The sequence below is a fragment of the Durio zibethinus genome, chromosome 17, assembly GCF_047325235.1.
Source record: "Durio zibethinus cultivar Kanyao isolate XHJ-2024 chromosome 17, ASM4732523v1, whole genome shotgun sequence".
Lineage (NCBI taxonomy): Eukaryota > Viridiplantae > Streptophyta > Magnoliopsida > Malvales > Malvaceae > Durio > Durio zibethinus.
Genome location: NC_143178.1, coordinates 23,098,079 through 23,116,602, shown reverse-complemented (window position 1 = coordinate 23,116,602; position 18,524 = coordinate 23,098,079). Strand labels below are relative to the sequence as shown.

At 33.0% G+C, this 18,524-nt stretch overlaps 1 protein-coding gene across 2 annotated transcripts; it reads left to right on the top strand.

Moving 5' to 3' along the window:
- Positions 1–4,281: 4,281 nt before the first annotated feature.
- LOC111283886 (formin-like protein 20) lies at positions 4,282–17,492 on the top strand. 2 transcript variants are annotated; one of them, XM_022872535.2, is made up of 17 exons: positions 4,282–4,720; positions 5,377–6,080; positions 6,160–6,381; positions 6,454–8,936; positions 9,109–9,238; positions 9,916–9,987; positions 10,354–10,452; positions 10,588–10,629; positions 12,649–12,729; positions 12,870–12,920; positions 13,004–13,085; positions 14,003–14,097; positions 14,282–14,353; positions 14,432–14,548; positions 15,138–15,206; positions 15,313–15,379; positions 16,547–17,492. In XM_022872535.2, exons 1-17 carry the CDS (start codon positions 4,648–4,650, stop codon positions 16,696–16,698), a joined length of 4,611 nt encoding a protein of 1,536 aa, XP_022728270.2. In that variant the 5' UTR covers positions 4,282–4,647; the 3' UTR covers positions 16,699–17,492. The 2 variants fall into 2 exon arrangements, 1 of the variants encoding a protein (XP_022728270.2); XR_016329328.1 differs by having other exon boundaries at positions 4,379–4,720; positions 14,409–14,548.
- The last annotated feature ends 1,032 nt before the right edge of the window (positions 17,493–18,524 follow it).

Genomic DNA, 18,524 nt, shown 5'->3' with positions numbered 1-18,524 from the left:
TACTTTGTTAATTTTATTTACGAAATTAAAAAATTATATTAACAATATATTTGATAATTTTTTAAAAATTTAATAATTATTTTAAATGAAAATTAATTAATTTAATTTTTAAAATTTTAAAACCGAACCACTCAACTGATTGAATGCTCTTCCCTATTATTACTCTAATACATAAAGGAAAAGATGGTGTAAGATTGAGAAAATATTGTAAATTAGAAACAGGTTAACAAATGTGTTGGTGGTGCAGCAAATTAATAAAGTCCACCATACCTTTATGTTGAATAATCAATGGAATAAAGAAAGAAAGAAGGGAAGACACTTTATTTACCTTTTTTCAAAGATGAAATAGTAAATTCAAATTTCACTTTAACAGCAAAAGTTTTTTACTTAACATTAATTATAATTGCTAAAATTTTATAAAGTTTTCTAAATTATAAAGTTAGTACAGAATTTTAAAACAGCATTTAATTTTGCATTTGTTAATGTCACTCAATCAAATTGGATATTAGTTCCAACTTACCAATTTATAATTGCTAATTGCCATATAAAGATTATGGATAAACATCAATATTAGCTGAAATAACATGCATGAATAAATAGCATCCATGACCTTAAAATTTGTAAAATTTGGACCAAATTTTATTTTGATTCATAAATTTTAAAAAATTATAATTGAATCTTTGATTATCCAAAGTATACTAATCTAATCCCTCTGTATATGAAATCGTTTAAATTGACAATAAATATCAATTGGTATCACATGATGACGTCAATTAACATCTTAAATGATAAATGATTGATCAAAATAAATATTTTTCAAAGTTTAGGAACAAAAATAGAATTCTCACTCAATGTTAACTAATTTTAAGTTTTATATATTTATTTTATATTTAAAACAAAAATCTATCTAATAAGTTATATTATAACAAAAAATATAAATTTAAATTGTATTTGAATATTTTTGCATTATAATTTTTATTATAATATAATTTATTAGATAGAATTTTGTTTTAAATATAAAATAAATATTAAAAACTTCAAAATTAAGTTAAAATTTTCAAATTCTTTTTTTTGATTTAATGCATTTTAAAAACAAAAAAAAAATGAAAATACTATTTTACTCATAAGTTATGATAAAACATATTATTTTCTATCCAAATAATTTATTTTTTAAATGTTAAATATCTTCTATATTTTCTTTTTAAATATATTTATAAAATACACTTTATAAAAAAAGAAAAAATAAAAATGTTTTAAATTATATTTTATTTTATATGAATATAAAGTTTTTATATTTTTGAATAGATTAATAAATCTATTTTTGAAAATGATTTTAAAATTTTTACATAATATTTTAAAATGATATAAAGTTTTCATTAATTTCCTAAACCAATATAAAAATTTTTACTTAATTTTTCAAAATGATATGTAATTTTAACAAAATTATTTTGAAATTTTCAACTTACTTTGAATTTTTTAAAAATCCATTTTCAATTAAAAATATTATTTTATTGATAAACGATATCATAATAAAAACTAAAAAATATTTTAAATTATAATATTTTATAAAATATATTTGAAATATATAAAAATCAAAATTTTCTTGAATTATTTTTATTTTTTCCTTTATTTATTTTTAATAAAATATATTTGAAAAGGAAAAAATAAAAGATATTTAACATTTTAAAAATATATTTTATGGATAGAAAACAATATTTTTATTGTGATTTATAAGTAAAATAATAATTTTAATATAAAATAAGTTTTTTTGTTTTTAAAATGATAAGCATGTTTGTAAAAACTTATAGATAATTTATTCTATATCAAACTATAAGCATTTTATTGTTTCATAAAAATAGACATTAAATTAATAAAAGATATAAAGAGAAAAACTATATTGATAACAAGAATCTGGGTGAATCTATTGTAAGATATCAAAAAATAACTGAAAATAAAGACGAAAAACCATTATGATTTGTTTATTCTTAAAAATATTTTATTCCCTAAGAGAGAATTGCAAATTCAATTTCTTTTAACTCAAGAGATAAAAATGGTATGCATACAAACATCTTGATAATGATAAAAAGAAAACTAATTAAATTAAAGTTCTTTATTTGGTCCACTTATCGATTAGAAGATTTAGTCTGAATGAATCATTATTGGCTTAATATTTTTAATTTATTTTAATTTAAAAAATTATTTTCTATTAAAAACAAAAATACAACTAATAAATTATATTACAATAAAAAGTATAATTTTAAATTTAATATTTTATAAAATATATATGAAATATATAAAATTTTGAGATAATTTTATCTTTATCCCTAAATTTTGAGAAAATTATATTTTGATCCCTCATTTGTAATATGAGATGGTAGTTTACGTCATGATGTCAATTGGTATTTGCTATTAATTTAGATGATTTTATAGATAAAAGAATTACATTAGTATATATTTGAGCAATTGAGAACTTAATTAAAACCTTTAAAAATTTATAAATTAAAATAGAATTTGACTCAAAGTTTAAAAATGAGGGCATTGTTTACTCTAACATGCATGTCAGATAGATTTTAAAAAATTATAAATTTAAAAAGTTTAAACATGTAATATTTTTTCAAGTTAGTTAAATAAATAGTGTTAGAAATAAAAGATAGATTAGAAATTAAAAAAAAAACAATTAGAGCATTTTTTTTATATACTAACATTGAAACACTTTTCAAATTTATAAGTGAAATTAAAAAATTATCACATATTTTTTTTTATTTTTTATTATACTTTAAAAGATATATGTACTTTTTTAACCTTAACAATAAAATTTAAAATTAATTTTTTTAAATTCAATTTGAGTGACTATGATAATTTTTGAAATATTTAAACAGTAATGGACTTCCAAATAAAATGTCATGATCTAAAATAATTCTTTGCAATTTTAATTTGGCAACATAAAAATCATGTAGTTGATCCCCTAAAAAAGTTACAATTGCCAATGCCTCTATCATATTTAATAATGGTTTATCCAACAAAATGTTGCCAAATAAGAAAACCAAAGAAAAGTAAAATAAATGAAAAATGTTTTTTTTTTTGAAGAAAAAAAAAAATGAGACATTGAATCTTCCAAATCTAGACAATTCTAGACTCATCCATTTAAGTTTTTCTTAGAAGACATAAAAAAGAGGAAAAAAAAAGAATAAAACTAATTTCCCAAAATTTTTACAAGATATTTTCTTTTATTTTTCTTCTTGATAAGGAAAAATAAAAAAAATTAGTTAAAGATTTTGTTTTAAAATGTTAGTACAATTGTGGAAAATTATTTCTAAATAAAAAAAAGATAATGTTTAGATTATAAATTAAAAAAATTGTTGAATCAAGTTTGAAGCAAAAATATATATATGTATAAAAAATTATTTCTTACATTGTTTCCTAAAATTTTTAGATTTCAATCTTTAAGAATATATAAAAAATTAACACAATTAAAATAATACTCATCAAAATTTTTAATAAAATTTAAAAATTTTATCAATAGTATATAAAAAACAAATTCATATATTAAACTAAAATATTAAAGCAGAAAACAAGAACATTTTTTTTTGAAAAAAATTTAAGAATAGGAGAAGTTATTTAATTTCAAGATTAAGATAAGCTATAAATCCACAAAGAGATTCATTTATTCATTTTTTATTTTTAAAATTTTTTTAAAATTTATAAATAATTTATCAATAAAAAATCATAAAAATTTGAATTTTAATATTCTACACTCAAATCTTAAATTTTAACTATTTACGTAAACTTTTATTGATTAAAACAAAAGAATAATCTGAAAAATATCTTTTAATATGATATAAATATTAAATAATTTCATTTTATTTATTTTTGTACAAAGAAATAATAGCTGTTTCCAAGTTCATTTTAAATTTTTTGTTTGCAAAAAACGTAAATAGAAAAGGACATCATGTCCAAAGTCTACACATGGACAATCCCTCTGTGTTCCCTAACTGTCATGTCTTTTTCTCAAATTTTTTACTAAAAATCACTCAGTGATGTCCACGTGGTATACACGTAAGCAAAGTCAGAAGAAAAAATTAAAAAACCGGGTTCAACTGTCCAAAAGTGTATTCTTCTTTTCAGTCGAGTCTTTCTTTTTCATTTTTCACCTGATTTTTTTTTTTAAATTAAAATCATTACAATTTTTATTACAGCTCCCGATTCTGTAAATCCGAAAATTTTCTTTTCTTTTTTCTTTTTATTTTCTCATCATAATCCCCACCTTCACCACCTACTGTCACTTCTCTCTTACTTTTTTTTTTAATTTTTAATTATTTTTTCTGCACCAAACTTTCCCCAACATGTCCTTTTCTCTGTCTCTCTCTCTCTTTAATTTACCGTTTCGTTTTTTAAGGAATTGAATTTTTAATAATTCTGTGATAAGAAAGCTTCATTTGTTTGAATTTGAATAATTTGGAGTGGGCATTGACGGAAAATTGTGTTGATTTTACGTCGGAATTGGGTCAATTATAATTGAATTTGAGAATCTGAATCGGGGATCTTGTGGTTTTGCGGGAAGAGAGGAGAATCAATTTGAAATGTGATCTGATTGGTGATAGAAAGAAAGGGTTTTGGATCCGATCAGGGGAGTAACAGCGCCATCAGATGGCGCTGTTCAGACGCTTCTTTTACCGGAAGCCGCCGGATCGGCTTCTCGAGATCTCTGAACGTGTCTACGGTAACTTTTTCTTCGCTCTCTTTTTTTTTGTTACTTTTTCTTCTTAATTTATTGTTCAATTTAGCTTTAAAATGTCGAAATCATCTTCATTCTACCCTACAAAGACAGTTTTTCAAATTCTCTCTTTGGAATATTTCTTTCAAAATTCTTAGCTCGATTTTTGATTTTATATTCATTTATGTGGACAATGCACTGCTTAATTTCTTGATTTTTAGGGTTTTGTTGATTAATTTTGGGTTATTTTATTACAATTAAGAAATTATTAATGATTTTTAGCTTGTTTGTCGGGGAGATAAGCTGAAATAAGGCGGCATAGTTGCCTTAAACTAGAATTACTAAATTGATTTGCTTTTGAACTTTGTAACAAATCACTTGGAGCTTAGAATCTGATATGCTCTCTCTCTCTCTCTCTCTCTCTCTCTCTCTCTCTCATATTGATGCATAAAAGTTTTCATACCATTTTCTATATAGATGTTTCTATTTGGAGATATAATTTGCTATTCTCCTTATTAGGAAAGTTCATAAATTCCTTTTTTTGAGCTTTTGTACTGAACTTTACAGTTAAGAACTTACCATATTATATTTTGCTTTTTGGAGGCATGTGGTTAAGAAGTATTGCTTATTTGGTTCAATTTTTTGTGTTGGTTGTTTTGCAGTATTTGACTGTTGCTTCTCTGCGGATGTATTGGAAGAAGATGAGTACAAGGTGTATATGGATGGCATTGTGGCGCAGCTACAAGACTACTCTCCTGATGCTTCTTTCATGGTGTTTAATTTCAGAGAAGGGGAGAGGCGGAGCCAAATTTCAGACATTTTATCTCAGTATGACATGACTGTTATGGATTACCCACGGCAATATGAGGGATGTCCGCTGCTGCCACTTGAAATGATTCATCACTTCCTTCGATCAAGTGAAAGCTGGTTGTCATTGGAGGGGCAGCAGAATGTGCTTTTGATGCACTGCGAAAGAGGAGGATGGCCTATACTTGCTTTCATGCTTGCTGGTCTTCTGTTATATCGAAAACAGTACAATGGTGAGCAGAAGACTCTTGAAATGGTCTACAAGCAAGCTCCTAGGGACCTTCTCCAGCTTCTGTCTCCTTTGAACCCTCAGCCTTCTCAGTTGAGATATCTTCAGTATATTTCTAGAAGAAATTTGGGTTCGGATTGGCCTCCCTCAGATACACCTCTATTTTTGGATTGTCTAATTCTTAGATTTCTTCCTCTCTTTGAAGGGGGAGAAGGGTGCAGGCCAGTTATACGTGTTTATGGACAGGACCCGAAAACACCAGCCAATAGAAGTTCTAAGCTCCTGTTTTCAACTTCAAAGACAAAAAAACAAGTTTGTCACTTCCTAAAGGTGATGCCTAAGTCACACAATTGAAACTGAAAAGATAAATTGACCAAAATTTGGGATTTCTAATAAGGTTTATCTGCAGGAAGAGTGTGCATTGGTGAAAATAGATGTTCATTGCCACATTCAAGGGGATGTTGTGCTTGAGTGCATCCATTTAAATGAAGATTTGGTACGTGAAGAGATGATATTCAGAATTATGTTTCACACAGCGTTTGTTCGAGGAAATATTTTGATATTCAACCGCGATGAAATTGATGTGTTGTGGGATGCAAGGGATCAATTTCCAAAGGACTTTAGAGCAGAGGTAGGTAATTATTATTCTGTGAATGTTTTTCTTTTCTGAGGCTGTAGGAGTTGAATGCATACTCTGTATCAGGTACTTTTTACGGATCCTGATGCTGTTGTCCCTCATCTCACCAGAGTTGTGGCAAATGAAGATGGGAGTGAGATAGAAAGTGCTTCACCAGAGGAATTTTTTGAGGTGGAAGAGATCTTCAGCAATGCAGTCGATGCGCTGGAAGGAAAGGTGGATGACAACAGTCTGATGGTTCATGACAACAAGCCAGAGCAGAAAGATGTCTGGAGGGAGGATGTGGATCCTCCTGCATTTCAAGATTGTGCATCGGATGATGGGAATCGCAAACAGGATGTCAAGGTTGATTCTAGTATAGGTGCAGTGAAGGACATAGTTGTGGATGATGTGAATTACAAATTACATAAGAAGATGGATTCTGACATTAATGCTGTGAAAGACATAGCAGTTGATGATCGAGACATTAAGGTCGACTCAGTGGTGTTTACTGTTGATGTGCTGAGAGATGGAGAAACCAAGGAAGTGACAGAAGATGTGCTTGGCAAATTGGAAGACCCGGAAGATGAGGAGAAGAGAGAAGACACTGTTCCACTGAATATTTCAGAATCTAAGATGTTGCAGCAATGGTTGAAAACCGATGTTTCCAAACCTAAACCTGAGAAAATACTGCCTGCTTCAAAGAAACAGGCTGGGCTGGGTCCAAAACCTGCTTCTGATTCTGTTCTGGTGAAACCAAAGTGCAAAGAACTAGAACCTCAGGGCCCTTCTGCAAGACATGCAAAGCCAAATGTCATATCTCGGTGGATCCCTCCTAACAAAGGGTCTTATACCAATTCAATGCATGTATCATATCCGCCATCAAGATATAATAGTGCACCGCCTGTACTTACCAGCAGTGCAGCTTTGAAGGAATCAAATTCAGGTACCAACATAAAGGGCTCTACTGGAGCTGTGGTTTCAAAGGATGTTTCATCCGAGCAAAAAGGTGAGAAGTTTGAACCTATGAAACCTTCAGACCCTCCAAAAGAAATATCTTCCACTCCAGTAATTCCAACATTACCACCTGGTCTGCAGCAATTGGTGTGTGTTCCACCCAGCACTTCACCTCCACTCTCACCATCCCCACCCCCACCACCTCCTCCTCCACCCCCACCTCCACCCAGATCTTCTTTGTTTGTTTCACAATCTTTTCAGGAAAATGCAACATCTATGCTACCTCCCCCACCTCCTCCCCTGCCAGTAATTGGGGATGCTGTTTCTAGAATGTCACTTGCAGCATCACCTCCCCCTCCTCCACCTTCACCTTTCAAAGCAGCAAATGTACAGAATATTGGGATGGTTTTACAAAATGCATCAGCAGCTCCTCCTCCTCCACCTCCCCCTCCCCCTCCCCCATTGTCTAATAAGCAGACTGCTGCACTGGTGTCGTCTCCTCCACAACCTCCACCACCTTGGAAGTCTGGGTATTCTTCAGCTGCCCCTAGTGTACTACATTCTCTACCTACACAACCTCCTCCTGCACCCCCTTCTGTCAGATCATTAAGTACGTCAAAACTTGGTAATGTACGTCCTTTCCCTCCACCACCTCCCCCTCCGCCAATTCAAAGTGCTACGGCTCTATCTTTCATGCGTGGAGTGCCATCAGCCCCTCCTCCACCCTCACCCCCACCCCCTCCATTGTGTGGTGCTCCATTTCCACCTGCCCTCACGCCACCACCGCTTACTAGGCATGAAGCTTCGCCACCCCCACCTCCACCTCCACCTCCTCAGTATGGAACTTTGGCACCTCCACCGCCAGCATTATTGCCTCCTCGTCATGGTGCTTCTCCTCATCCACCACCACCACCTCTTTTGCAAAGAGCTCCACCCACACCTCCTCCACCACCCCCATCCCCACCTCCACCTCCACCTCCACCTCCACCTCCACCTCCACCTCCTCACTATGGAGTTTTGGTGCCTCCACCGCCTCCAATGGCTCCTCAGCACGGAGCTTCTCCTCCACCACCACCACCACAACCACAACCTCTTTTGCGAGTACCTCCAGCACCCCCATCGATGACTGGTGCCCCACCTCCTCCACCTCCACCACCCCCATTGACGTCTGGTGCCCCACCTCCTCCCACATTTGGAGCCCCTCCTCCACCCCCTCCCCCATTGCATGGAGTGCCACCTCCACCTCCTCCCCCACGTGGAGCACCACCCCCACCACCTCCACCTGCTCATGGAGCGCCAGCACCACCCCCGCCTCCAATGCGTGGAGCTCCTCCACCTCCAATAGGTGGAGCACCACCTCCACCTCCACCTCCTGGAGGTCGAGCTTCTGGCCCTCCAACTCCACCTGGAGCTCCTGGTGGTGGACCTCCTCCGCCTCCGCCCTTCGGTGCCAAGGCAGCTGACGTGAGAGGAAGAGGGCGTGGGCTATCACGTCCATCAGCTGCTACAGCACCTCGGAGATCTTCCTTAAAGCCTTTACACTGGAGCAAGGTCACAAGGGCAATACAAGGAAGCTTATGGGAAGAATTGCAAAGACATGGAGAGCCTCAAATGTACTATATCTTCTTATACTGATTTAGTTTTTTTTATAGTACACTTCCGTAAGTGATAAATTTCTGACTAAATATTTATGCTAATATTCCATGGGATCATATGTTTGTATTACTCTTTTACATTTATTAATTTCCTAATTTGTATTTGCTGGCATTGCCTTTTTTCTCCTAGTGCGCCAGAATTTGATGTGTCAGAGCTTGAGACTCTTTTCTCTGCAGTTGTTCCTAAGCGTGCTGATTCAGGGGGTAAATCTGGAGACCGGCGCAAGTCAGTTGGATCAAAAACTGACAAAGTCCACCTGGTAATCTGGAATTTCATTTTTCTGAATAAGCCCTATACATCTATTTTTTTTATAGGTGATTGTGGTACTGTTACTTGAATCACCTTATTGGCTTGAGAGGGTACAAAGTCTGCACTCTTAGAAATTGAAGAATTTGTAATTTTAAGTATATAGTGCAAGATTCTACTTTGTCATGGAAAAAGGCATTCTAATCTTTGTCTTGTGGTTCAAATTAATGATATATGCATTCTCATTCTCGTTCTGGTTCTTGGAAGTTTTCCAAAAAGAGCTGCAAGTTGAAGATATTAATGAAGTTTTTATTCTATACACATAAATTTTTTTAACATAAGTATTTTTAAGCTATAAAATGGGAGGTGTCCTTTTCCCATCCCATAAATCCCGTCCCAGTCATACCAATATTTGAACCCAAGACCTCGATGATAAATTCTCAAGTCTTAACTGCTAGGGTGTCCTCTTGGGACTATGTACATTCTTTATGATTTATAGCCCTGATGTTCTCATGTTTTCTGTTTTGAATTTTTGGGACCTGATATTGATGTCAAAAATGCCTTTCTGGAAATGTATAAAATAATTTCTGTGTTTATTACCAATCTGGAACTTTGTAAGATCATTATAATGATAATTATTTCCCCCTTCTCCAATGTCATCGCTAACGAACTTTGTTTACCACATTGTAGATTGACTTGAGGAGGGCCAACAACACTGAAATCATGCTCACTAAAGTTAAGATGCCACTTTCTGATATGATGGTAAGCTGGATATGGTCATGTTCTTGCATTTATTAGTGTTTTTTACACAACTAGAGGAAGTGTGTCTGGTATTCTCATTTATATAGATGTGAACCTCGAACATGGCAGTTTTCCACATAATACACATGGCCAGGATGATAAGGTTATTTTATTCATGTTGTTTTGCTAGTGGTTGCACTTAAGTGCCCTGAGATGTGGTGTCCTTAGGGCCATTGACTGACTTAGTGAACAAATAGGTGAAAATGGGATTTTCTTTGAATTGATTCCTTCTCTCTTATTTTGTTTTCCTTTTTCTCCTTAGTTTTAACTAAAGGTTATCGGTTATATTTGTTTACTAACCATATAGAGCTTCATCCATTTTCTCAGGCTGCAGTGCTAGCAATGGATGATACAGTATTAGATGTTGATCAAGTCGAAAATCTCATAAAATTTTGTCCAACTAAAGAGGAAATGGAACTTCTCAAGGTGGAGCTTCAGCATATATATAGATTCAGTATCGGATTTTAAGCTATTCAGAACTGTTTTTGATGCAGTGTAGGAATCCATTTACCATTACAAGTTTGTCTTCTTTGATTATGATTTACCCTCATGATTTTTTAGGGCTACACTGGTGACAAGGAGAGCCTAGGGAAGTGTGAACAGGTCTGCAAATTTTTCTCAAACCATATCTTCTAATTTTGTCAAATTGTTAGACTTGGGTTCTTACATTGGTGAATTGATAGATGATTGCATTGCCATTGACCTGTTACAAGTGCACTTTTCTGAAAATTTATTTGTCTTTGACTTCATGTTCTTCTAAATTTTGACCATCTAACTTTTTTGCTTCCGAGCATTTGGCTCAATGGTTGGTGCATACTTCTCCCCTACTCAAAGAGGTTCAAATCCCACATCCCCCAATATGAAAAAAATCTTTATGCCATCCAGTTTAAGATTTTTGTTTTAAAATGAAGATGCTATGATAATGAAATATGTTATCTGGCTTGTTTGAAGCGTCTTTGAATGATTCATATTACCATTTTTATTTGAAGTCATTTTTTTATGGAGTGAGGCAAACACATTTAAAAACTCCCCCCACCTCTCCCCCCTCAAGTTCTTTTTATTTTCCTCCATCCCCTCTTGTAATGAAAGGAGACTACAATTTCATGTATTTATGTATGCATTTATACCATATAATACTTCCTCTATCTTTGTTTGAGTCTCTCCTTTTCTGTTTCTAGATGTATCGAATTAAGTGTTTATTTTCAATAATCCAGACATATTTGTTCTTTACTTCACAAATTTATACTTTGTAAGACCCTTTGACATTATTCTTAATGAGACACTTTAGCGATGAGATATTCTTTCCATATTATAGGTTAAAGATGGTAATTAATGTCTAAGCATTGATTTGCTTTTATGTTTTTGCATTTTTGATAAGGACTTGTAAACCAAGATGAAGTTTGTACTTGTGAAAGCTACTATCTTTCCCTACTATTATTTTTGGAACAATTGATGCCTGATAACTCCTTAATGAAGATAGTAATTCCAGCTATATTTGTATAGTAAATAAAAACATGAATCTAGATGAATCTGTAATGCTAGTAAATAAAAAGCCTAATCAAGGAAGATGCACAAGCAATAACAGAAATAATGTGTGAGAATCTCAATGTCTTGGCAGCAACTTAGTTGATCTAGCAGCAGAAGCTGTTGGATTTGGGAAGAAGTGTAGATTTCTCTTGTTGGGCATGCAGAGCTGGTGTCTTGTAATTTTTTCTAAAGTCAATGCTGAAGAGTACTTTAGTCTCTAATATCCTTTTTCTTTTACCTTGTTTTTGTGTGTGTGTGTGTATGATTAAGGATGTATTATCATCATTAATAGCTTCATTGAGAAAGTGCTGCATTATTCATGAGCGTGAATACAGTTAAGATTGTTGCCTGAAAGTTTGGTAATTTGGATCATTATTTTCAAACAGAGGGGCCATTAGTTATGTATTTGATTATTGATCATGTTCTTCTATAAAATTTTTATTTTGTTTATTCATTGTTTTATTCTCATTCTGAGAGATGATAAGCTAGTTAACTGACTGAAATAAATATTGGAAAAGTACATATTTGCCTTTAGAAAGGAGTGTGGTCTTGGATGGGTGTATATGGTTGAACAGTTAGGAGACATATTTGATCCTTCTTTTGATTTTGTGGAGATTGAGAATAGAAGGATGTTTCAGGGAAGAATTACCCTTAAAAAAGCTCCTCAGCTTTTATACACCTCATTTTTATTAATAAATAGGCAGCTGTGAATCGAAGAGCAAGAGGCTATTGATTTTATATATCTGTTGTTCTGTTAAAGTTAGCTTTGTACTTTCATTTGGAACTCCCTTGGCTCTTTTTAGTGATATGGGTTCTTTGCTTATTCTAATAAAGGGAAAAAAAGAAAGAAAGGCCAGATAAAGTTTGTTATATTACTATATTTTGGTTGATCCAACGTTAAGAAGATAAATAAAGCACTAGAGAACATATAGCATTTCTGCAAATACAAGATAACAACATTCTGGTATTCTCTTTTATGAAGAAACTCTAGCTAAAACAATAAGTTCCTGGATGCTTCTCCAGTTACATCTATCATTTGATCCATCTTTGCAAAAACTTATAAACCCAAACTGGCTTTTGATTTTTCGTGTACAGTACTTTTTGGAGCAGATGAAAGTGCCACGAGTAGAGTCAAAATTAAGAGTGTTTTCTTTCAAGATTCAGTTCTTCTCTCAGGTTTGGCAGTATCTCCATAGTTAATCTGATTTTGTAAATTTGCAATATTATTTAATAATTAATCTCTTGTATGCTTTCTCCCTTTTGTTTTGTTGAATCCCCTGTTTGACCTGTGTTCTTACACTTTTTACCATCTGCAGATTTCTGAATTTAAAAAGAGCTTAAACACTGTAAATTCTGCCTGTAATGAGGTATATCATTAATGTTGCTGAACGGACTTGACTGCTGTGTTTATTCATTCTTTGTCTTACTACTTTTTGTATTGGCTATATAGGTACGAAATTCCCTTAGATTGAAGGAAATCATGAAGAAAATTCTCTATCTGGGAAATACATTGAACCAAGGAACTGCAAGGGGTAAGTGATATATTCAAAATTTCTTTTGGCTCAAGTCTTTGATGCTAGAGCTGCAGCTTATAAAATATCATGTAGAGAAGAGATTTGCTAGCCAAAATGTATTACTATGATGTTTGTCTAGACTCGTGCATTTGAATAATACTTGCTTTGATGTTTACCTGCACTATTGCTGGTGAGGTTAAGGTACTGTATTTTGAGCTGCATTCCTGCATCTTAAACTGGAAATCTTGTTGGTCTTTGTAGTCCTAGGGCATAGATTACGGTGTTGAAAGTATGCTTATCATTTCTGATAGTTTCTATCAAATTCTATTAAGGTTTGCTTATGACCTCATGTGCTAACTTCCTGTTCTTTAGAAGAAATGGAAAATGTTATCTGGATGTCATAAGAAAAGTGAAGCTTGTTTTTCTGAACTTTGCATATTTGTTCCTTGTTTGTGTCTTAATTTTAGATGTGGCTGGATATCTCAGAGTCTTGGTGTTTATCTGGGTTCTAATTCCATAGATGTCTACTAAATTGTACTTTTGATAGTGCTTGAGCAATGTGATTCCTAAGGCATGTGCTTTAATTCTAAATCAAAGGAAGATTGCTTCACTGGTGCAAATCATCAACACATTCTTGTCAATAGCTAGAGGTTTAAGTAGATTATGCATTTATGTCTTTTAATGTCCAATTTCCACATCTATGACTTTCATTTTGACTTTTATACGCTGCTGGTGTCAATCAATTTTTTATCCATCATTAGGCTACTAGTTCCAATTTTTTTTTTTTTTTTTTTGCCAAAACTACTAGTTTCAGGTGTCATGTCTGTTTTTTATGCATTTAATGCTGATCAACTATTCAGATTTGAGTTGGTGAAATTTTTTTGACTTCTGCATGTTCCTTTAATATGAGGTTTCAAAGCATTCCTATTATACAGGTTCTGCTGTTGGATTTAAGTTGGACAGTCTTCTAAAGCTCACAGATACACGTGCTTCTACAAGCAAGATGACGCTAATGCATTATCTTTGCAAGGTTTGGTTACTAATTATCTTATTCTCTGTGGTGTTATTAAGGTTATTCTGTTTCTTGTAAGGTTTGCCTGAATTATGTTTTACACTTGAGTTCATATGTTACATTACTACTGGAGACTTCTTTCTGATGCAAACAGCAACTGTCAATTTGAATTGAGTCTCAACTGTGTTTTATTGTGGTTCAGGTCCTAGCTGCCAAGACACCGGCACTTTTAGATTTTCACCTGGAATTTGTTAGCCTTGAGGCTGCAACTAAGGTTTCCATCAGTCTTTTAGCGTTTGAGGTCTGTAGTTTGGTAACACTATGTTTAGTTTGAAGCCTTGTGCCCTTGCAGATACAATTAAAATCTTTAGCAGAAGAAATGCAAGCTATAATTAAGGGATTAGAAAAGGTTAGGCAGGAGCTGGTTGCCTCTGAAAATGATGGTCCTGTGTCTGAAGTTTTCCGGAAGGTACATAGTTTTTTCAATGCTTTTTATTCTTCAACATAAATATACAAGATTTGTTGCATTGTCTTCACTATAATTTACCTCATTTCAAATATTTAATTCAGTAACATTCCATATTTGACCATCAATGGAGTTCCTGCTTGTCCACTAGCTTTTTTTTTTTTTAACCCTTTGCATGTGTAATTATTTTATAGAATAGAATAAGAGAAATATTATGTAAACATGACATGCCCCTAAAAGCTGAGGTCAGTAAATTAACAATCGGAGTAGTACAAGTTTATAATGCAAAAACATTAGCTTTGATACAGAAGTGATTATTGCTAATATAATGGAATATTTACTAATAAAATAATATAGTTAGAAATAATCTTTCCTATTTGAAAGTTCCTTCAGATAATGTTCATGGTAGTCCTTTCCAATTGAAACACCATCGGGTTTATCTGTTGTTTTCTGATGCAATGGAGTGAGCATTTGTTATGGCCTTGTTACCTACATCAAACACTATCAACTGCTTTTTATTTGTCAGGAGAATACTTCCATTATTCTAACGTTTCTTTTTTCTCCGTTTTTTTTTTTTTTTTTTTTAATTTAGACATTAAAGGAATTCATTTCTGTTGCTGAAACAGAGGAGGCATCTGTATCAAATCTATATTCTGTGGTGGTAATTTGCCAACTGTTGACATTCTCTTCGATACGCCATCTAATGTCGTCCAACCATTTTGATTTTGTCTTCAATCATTGATTTTTTTTACCTTTTTGGTGTACAGGGTAGGAATGCAGATGCACTTGCACTCTACTTTGGTGAGGATCCTGCCCGATGCCCATTTGAGCAAGGTAGATTGTTTATATAATACCTTTCGCACCTATTATGCCTAAGTACTTATCTACAATGTGCCTAATGAGAATGTTAGAAGAATGCATTTTATTCACCTATCTTTCTCTCCTTTTTCTTCAACACCACAATTCAACCTCCTTTTCCCCTTTCCTTGTCCCCCCATCAAATGGGAAAAGGGAATATCACTCGTAATATGGTTAATGGGCCAAATGTTTCGGGAAGTTGTCTTGTTAGGGCCGAAAGAGAAGGAAATTCTATTGGAAGAAGTAAAAAAGTAAAGATGAGGATGAGCATCTTATTTAGAGAAGGATAAAGGTGATTTGTGATTGAATTTAGAATGTTTATCATTTTTAGGAAACTGAATTACTTGTTAAATTATGGAGAAAAGCAAAGATGGGATAATTAAGAGAAAAAAAAAAGATATAGGGAAGTAATGGCCTGTCTAGTTTTGGGAAATATTTCCATTTTCCAGCTCCACATTTGACTCTAACCATGATCAATAAAACAAGGTAAATAACCAAATATGAAAAATTAGAGAAAAGGGTTCCAAACTTAGTTAAAAGACAATTGAAAGTAGTTGTCCAGTTTTTTTAGAAAACTAGAAAACAAGCTTTACAAACTTTTTGTTTTTCTTATTTGATTGATCATGTATAGAGTAAAAGTAAAAGCAAAATGGAAACACATTTTCCTAGACAAAACAGGCCCTAAGTTGTTCTATGTTTTTTCATAAATTTTTTATCATAAAGCAAAAGCAAATGGTAAAAAGTAAATGTATATTTGGTTAAAAAAGGGAGGAAATGGCTTAAAAGTACCACCAACTTACACAAATGGTTTTATGTTGAAATAAAATCATGCTTTTTTTCATAGAATTCAACTTTTAAATTGTCAGATCTTCAAAAATATCTTTGTTTTTATATGAACACTCATCTTTTGGTTTGTGCTTTGTACCTTCAAAAGCAAATAGTCAATAGTAAAAGCAACAACAAAAAAGAACCTAATTTTATTTTACTTAGGATTCTGTTTAATATTCATGTATCAGAGTCTATCCTGAGATAGGATTATGTTTATTTCAATCTAAATCGACATGTTCCTTCCCAGTGTTCTGGTTTTATATCTTGATTTGAAGTTGAATTTGGCCTTATCTGATGCTGTATTGATCAATACAGTTACTGCAACACTCTTAAATTTTGTGAGGTTGTTTCGAAAAGCACATGAAGAGAATTTGAAGCAAGCTGAATTAGAGAAGAAGAAAGTTGAGAAGGAGGCTGAAATGGAGAAGGCTAAGGGAATTAACCTTACAAAGAAGGGTGCAAAATAGTTGAGGATCGGTTTCTCTATTCCTACAAAGGTAATATGCTCCTGCCTAGCAGCAGATGTCTGTGCTGAAGAGTTTGACTGAAAGACAGGAAATGCTGCTTTTGAGGACTGTTGAGATGCCTCCCATTCTCTGGTATTGGTGCAATTTTTTAAGCCTTCAGAGATGTTGTAAATGAGGCAAGGGCCTTGTCCTGGAGGCTAGCAGGCCTTGAACTATGCCTAAGGCTTCAGGAGACATTTTTTATGGGGAAGATTTCAGTCCCATTACTGTGAATGATCAATGAATTTTTGGAAGTAGATGTCAGATGGACAAAGCTTCTAAGCAGAGTGGTTCATCAAGGTCACTGCTATGGCCCTTCTAGCATTATTTTCAGAAGGAAATTTATAGTCATGGGCCAGCATTTCGCAATGTTAGCCGATCTCTTTTCAGCTTCCGCCATTCATTTGGCATATTTTTTGAGCACCTGAGCGGATGTCCATGGGATCGGAAAGCCGGAAAGTCCCACTGTACCATGAAAACGTGTAGTGTACAAAGATTTAACCACTTACGGTAGAATTCAATTCATTTTTCTTGTAACATAATCATTTTCCTTTTTGTTTCCTTTCGTAAAAAAAAAAAATTGAGATTTTTTACAGTAGCCCATCATAGAAGAGATTGTATAGGTTTTTAGGTTTTAGAAAAGGGAAATTAGAAGAAGGGCTTTCTTAGAGTAATTGTAATATAGCACCAGAATATAGCTGTTTCATTTGATTTGATTCCTGAATCAAGAAGTAATTCATGAAATTGTTTGTTCCCTCTCTCCTCTTTTAACTATTACCAAAAATGGAAATCTTCATAATTGGTTATCTTTATCCTTATTTAGAACATTCCATTTGTAGTTGATTCACATGGTGAATAGAGAATATTTCATTGTTTTTAGTAAGCACACTAAGCGCCCAACAATTTCTCGGGCCTAAGTAAAGGTAAGGAAGGACTAACCGTTGCTGGATTTTCTTTTTTTTTTTTTTTGTTGGGAGGGGGGGGGGTGATAAAGGAGATTCTAAGTGTTATGATTTGACATTCAAATATGTTTAATGTTATTTTTTTTAAATAATTATATAAATCAATTAAATTAAATTTTGAGATAATCAATATTGGATTTTCATTATTGATTAAAATTCACCATACTTTTCTTTTGTTTTTTCTCTTTTATTATAAGAGATCGGTAACACCTTCTATCCTGCATTTATGAGATACATTGCTGTTTATATGCAAAGATTTTGATCCATACTCATGAGAATTTTTTAAGACAAAAACGTGACAATCAGAGCAATTATCATCCAGAAGTGTGAAACAAGTTTTGAAAAAACTTACTATTCAAAATCCAAGATCTCTGCACAAATCCTTCTTAAATTTTGTTTCCAGAGTTAATTAAGCAAACCCTCCATGTGCAAATGAAAGGGAGGGTTTTTTTTTTTTTTTTTTTAAATATTGTAGGAGATCCTCTCTTCCCCTGGTAGTAATTATCGTCAATACCTTGGTTGACTTGATCAAGGTCTAATGATCCTATAGCAGAAACCAAAGCCAAAGTGTCCTCAACTATGGTAAACACCAAGTCAGCCAGACCTGGCTAAATCCTCTAAATATGCCAAATTTCAAGAATATTTTATTGAATAACAAAGCTATCTGCTGCTCTCATCTCTGGTTTCTTCTTTGTTTTGATGTTGAGATCTCTCTTGTGATATGTATTGCTTCACCGAATACACAAATATTTGACTTGTAATGATGATCTGTTAGTTTTGAAATCAACTTCGAGGTCTTGATTTCGAACCTCCACAATTATTGGG